The sequence below is a fragment of the Pteropus vampyrus genome, unplaced genomic scaffold (assembly GCF_000151845.1).
Source record: "Pteropus vampyrus isolate Shadow unplaced genomic scaffold, Pvam_2.0 Scaffold10, whole genome shotgun sequence".
NCBI classification, from domain to species: Eukaryota; Metazoa; Chordata; class Mammalia; order Chiroptera; family Pteropodidae; genus Pteropus; species Pteropus vampyrus.
Genome location: NW_011888791.1, coordinates 14,564,597 through 14,569,775, shown reverse-complemented (window position 1 = coordinate 14,569,775; position 5,179 = coordinate 14,564,597). Strand labels below are relative to the sequence as shown.

At 40.6% G+C, this 5,179-nt stretch overlaps 1 protein-coding gene across 3 annotated transcripts in view; it reads left to right on the top strand.

Annotated features, from left to right (window-relative positions):
- Positions 1-725: 725 nt before the first annotated feature.
- BRMS1L (breast cancer metastasis-suppressor 1 like) overlaps positions 726-5,179 on the top strand; it is a 31,577-nt gene continuing 27,123 nt past the window's right edge. Inside the window, exon 1 of one of the 3 annotated variants that reach the window (XM_023522324.1) lies at positions 726-1,103. In XM_023522324.1, the coding sequence (XP_023378092.1) occupies positions 962-1,103 (142 nt within the window). In that variant the 5' untranslated portion in view covers positions 726-961. The remainder of the gene's footprint in view (positions 1,104-5,179) is intronic. The other 2 variants (XM_023522330.1, XM_011376584.2) reach the window with 2 other exon arrangements.

The window sequence follows — 5,179 nt, the reverse complement described above, 5'->3', positions numbered from 1 at the left end:
AGATGAAGCCCTATCTTTTTAATGGATAAAATAGTTTTTAGATTTGTCTTCATTGAAGTTTTGTCATCTGTATGATTTTTATATTTCTTACGTCTTCCTTGTGTATCATCCCTCTCACTGAGAAACATAACATTTCATTGTTAATATGTATTTTTCATTTAAATGTTATACTGGTGGCATCTACCGGCGGCACCTTCTGGCGGCACTTGGCATATATGCAAAAAATACTAGGTGAAATGCCAAGATAAAACTTCCTTTTATATTATCGATTGCAAAAATTTCAAGAACAATGTAGAGATTTTTGTGTAACATAGAAAGTGCAAGTTGTCGTCTCTAGCTACTAATTCAACAAATAGTTTATTTGTGGTAATAAAGGTGCCTAGGTAATAGAGACGTTTCTCCACTTCCCGCAGGCTCAAAGAGGAAAAACAGGCAAAAGACTTTTTCATATCTGACAGTAACATCTTGGATAGCCAGGGAGCTCAATCACTTGGCGGGAAAAGAATAAATACAGACTAAATTCGCACAATCTTTTTCTGTTTAGTTTATAAACTGTGGTCGAGTCTGTCAGCCTTCGTGCTTTGTGGGACTTGAAGTCCAGAGGCAAGAAGTGATGCAGACTGTTGAAGCTTGGAAGCCGGCAGCCCCTGCAGGTCTGAGCGGTAAAGACTACAACTCCCGACAGACACCGCAAGGCCCCGCGGTGATTACGGGCAACCAACCATACCAGAGCTGGGCAAGCCCCGCCCCCTGGCTGGGAGGGCTACTTCCACCAATGGCAGAGCTCCCAGTGCAGAGCCTGCGGGTTAGGTTGTGAAGCTCCGGCCAGAGGCGGGGAGGAGCGGAGGGGTTCAGAACGAGCTCGGCCGCAGGGTGGGTCTGGGCGTCCCGCGCGCCCTTCGTTGAAGCGGCGGTGGCCGGGCTGGGCGCCGGCAGTGGAAAGCGACGGCGCGGCTGGAAAATGCCAGTCCATTCCCGAGGGGATAAGAAGGAGACAAACCATCACGATGAGATGGAGGTGGACTACGCCGAAAACGAGGGGAGCAGCTCCGAGGACGAGGACACAGAGAGCTCTTCCGTCTCCGAGGATGGAGATAGCTCAGGTGCGCAATCCAGCGGGGCTCGGACCCTGAGTCCTAGCGCTGGGCTCGCGACAGGCCGCTCTCCGCACGCCGGGCAGCTGCGTCCTGCTGGGAAAGCGGGGCGGGGAGAGAGAGAAGGGGCGGAGACTGGCTCCCGGCCCTCGGCTGCACCCGGACGGTCGCGGGGCGCTGCTTGGCCCCAGGCAGGTCCGGATTGGCGGGGCGGGACGGACGCGGGCCTGGGCTTGCCCAGCTCCGGGACGCTGCGCAGCCCTGCCAGTGGTCGGACCCGCCTTTGGGACCTCTGGGCGGTGCCCGGGGCTATCTACCAGAGTGGAGATTGCCCCCCAGCTTGTCCGGGAAGACCCTGGAAATAGCTTATCTCCCCACAGACCTCTTTCCTTGTTTTTCACCTTTGCAACCCTTGCTTCTCAACAGGGGTAGGGTGTCTGGGCAGAGTTTAGATTTGTACCGCATTTTTCCTGGCTTAGAATTTATTAACCTCAGCTTCCAAGTCGGCTCTGTTAATCAGCGCTTTGCCTCAGTCAATGCTCTTGCCGGGGCTGACTTGAGAACTGTCCTGTTTACAGCATCTGTGAAGTTTTTGAGAAGAATCTAAGATCAGAGGTGATTTTGGATCTTCATATGCTAATACATTGGCTGAGTTTTGGCAGCTTTGAAATTCTCCAGATCTTTTCTTCCCGCAATCTTTTCTAACTTTGGGCTGTACAAGTGGTGGGTTTTGTTGTTGTTGTTTATTTTTACTCCTGAGGGAGGCCTGGGGTTGGGGAGGGGAAGCAGATTAATACTACAAATCAATTTTGCAAACTTTTAGGAATGATTTTTTAAAAAAAGAAATGGAATTTGCGATTACCTGGATTATTTTCTTTCTGTCCTTATGATGAGGATGAGACTTTTTCTTGGCTTGATTTTGGCCGTGTAAAGCAAGGATTGATACCAGTTTGATGACAGTCTGTTATCACCCTGACTCCCTCCCTCTTTTTAGGTTTCCCTTTGAATGCAAATCTGTATGGAAGTATGTAATTTCAATCAATAAATTAGCCATCCAAAAATAAGTATTTATGAGTGACTTCCTTGTGCAACACTGGGCACTAATTGTGTGAGGTATATATAAATAGTTATGATCTGATTGCAATTAAAGAGCTATCATAAGTCATCACTTGATTAAATTGCCAAAGGACTGCTTAACTATAAACAATGCTGTAGGAATTCAAAGACAGAGGTAATCTTTTCAAAATAGGATGGTCAGCAAAGGCTAGTTGAAGAAGATGGGATTACTTTCATTATTTTGAAGAATAGGTAGAATTTGAATTGGAGTGGTAATGGTTAGGTGTTTCTATAAGGGGAGGAATGTAAGAAAAAGTGCAAAGGCCAGAGCTTAAGCTTATTCAAAAGAATGAGAAAACTAATTTGGTTGGGAGAAGGATTTGAGCTAGAAAATGAAAAGGAAGGTATAGATGTGAAATATTTTTTTAAAAAGCACAAAACAGGATTGACGAATGCAAGTGTAGGAGTGAAGGTAAGAGGAAAAACCCAAATACAAGGAAACTGGTGGTAGGATGAACAAAAATAGAAAAAGATTTGAGATAAAGATGGAAAATACAGTGTTTCAGACATGTTTTTGAGGTGGTTGGTGGTGGTATATTTGAGTTAGAGTGCCTAAGTGACAGGTGGAAACATGGCATTGGAACCTGCCTTGGTTGAGAGGCATAATTTGGAAGTCTGGCAAGCCACGAAAGGCGAGATTTCAAAAGTGAGGTATACGGAGGAAGAACATTTAGACTCTATGTGAATACATTTTCTAGCTCTGGAAAATATCTTCAGCGTGTTTTTTTTTTTTTTTTTTTTTGATGGGAGCTAGAATATCACAAAATGACATCTATTTGTTAAAATTCTGTCTGATTTTCCTGTTTACTCTTGTGACTTTTCACTGGTTTTTATTTTATCCTTGAAAATCATGAACAACTTAATTTGTGAAGAATTTAATAATTGAACTATAAGTTAAATTTTTAAGTGCAAAGAAATTTTAAAAATAAAATTTACAGTTCTACTTCTTGTAAAAGCGTCTTGGCACTGACATTTGATAAAAGTGCTCCAACCTTGGTACTGAGCAGGTTCTAAGGCTACCGGAAAAAACTCTTCCATCCAGAGATGTTGGAGAGTGAATCATCCTGAGGGACCAAGTTTTAAATGGCCAAGGAGTAAGCTATTAAGAGCCAGATATAATTTAAATCCGTTTTAGAAAAGTTAAAAAAAAAAGAATCACACTTCCTTATGAAAATAATGGAACTTTATTTAACTCTTTCTTGTAGTTTGACCTTTATTTGATGGGCATCAAGATGCAGATCATTTTATTCTTCAGCTATTTTGATGTAAAAATAGAAGATATGGAATATAGGGCAGACCTGGTTATTAACAGTTGCTTTCATAAAATTTACTTGTTTTTCTCTTCATTTTCCTCTTTCTCCCTGACTGACAGTAATTTGAGGAGAGGGAACAATGGGAGTATAAGAGTAGGAGATAAGATATGTTGTAGTAAACATAGGAGATTAGTTTTCTTTTTTATATGACTGGCAAATCAGCCATGTGAGCAGTTCTGAAAAAAGAATTCCAAAAGTGTTTTTGAGCAATATTAGCCTTTAAAGGACATAATCATTTTGGTGCTTAAATTCTGGTGAGCTAGAAAAGAAACTAAAATATTAATTACAGTCATAGCTTAATGTCAGCCCTTTAAAATGACTTAAATATGAATAAAAGTAAGAATGTCTAGAGACTGCTATAGTTTTTTCTTAAAATTATTTAAATTAGTTTCAAGAATACAATACATTGGTTAGACATCTATATAGTTCATAAAACGATCCCCCCAATTGCTCCCCCCCTCCTCTGGCCCTCCACCTAGCCATCATATTAATGCTAACTGCATTCCCTCTGCCGTGCTCCCCATCCCCAGCTATCAACTACTAATTTGTACTTCTTTAACCATTCACCCCATTTTCCCAGCCCCTCAACACCCCCCTCTGTTTATCACCAAATTGTCCAGTATATTTGTGAGTCTGTTTTGATTAGTCTGTTCTTTTTGTTCCTTAGATTCCACATATAAGTGAAATCGTGTGGTATTTATCTTTCTCTGTCCGACTTATTTCATTGAGCATAATAACCTTTAGGTCCATCCATGTCGTTGCAAATGGTGGAATTTCATTTTTTTTAATGTCTGAGTAATATTACATTGTAGATATGAACCATAATTTCTTTATCCAATCATCTGTTGATGGGCATTTAGGTTGCTTCCATATCTTGGCTATTGTAAATTGTGCTGCCATGAATATTGGAGTGCATAGATCTTTACGAATTATTGTTTCGTTTTTCTTTGGATAAATATCCAGAAGTGTAATTGCTGGGTCAAAAGGTATATCCATTTTTAATTTTTTGAGAAACCGCCATACTGTTTTTCATAGTGACTATACCAATTTGCAATCCCACCAACAATGTATGAGGGTTCCCTTTTCTCTACATCCTTGCCAACACTTGTTTTTTGATTTATTGATGATAGCCATTCTGACAGGTATGAGGTGATATCTCATTGTGCTTTCTATTTGCATTTCTCTGATGGTTATCGACCTTGAGCATCTTTTCATATGTCTATGAGCCATCTGTATTTCCTCTTTTGAGAAGTATCTGTTCGGGTCTTCTGCCCATTTTTTAATTGGATTGTTTGTATTTTTGTTGAGTTGTGTAAGTTCCTTATATATTTTGGATATTAACCCCTTATCAGGTGTGTCATTAGTGAATATCTTCTCCCAAACAGTCGATTGTCTTTTTGTCTTGTTGATGGTTTCCTTTGCTGTACAAAAACTTTTTAGTTTGATGTAGTCTCATTTGTTTATTTTTTCTTTTGTTTCCCTTGCCCAAGGAGATATATCTAGTAAGAAATTCCTGTTAGTAATATCAGAGAGTTTATTACCTATGTTTTCTCTAGAAGTTTTATGGTTTTGGGTCTTACGTGTAAGTCTCTAATCCATTTTGAGTCTGTTCTTGTACGTAGTGTAAGAAGGTGATCCAGATTCTTTTTTTTTTTT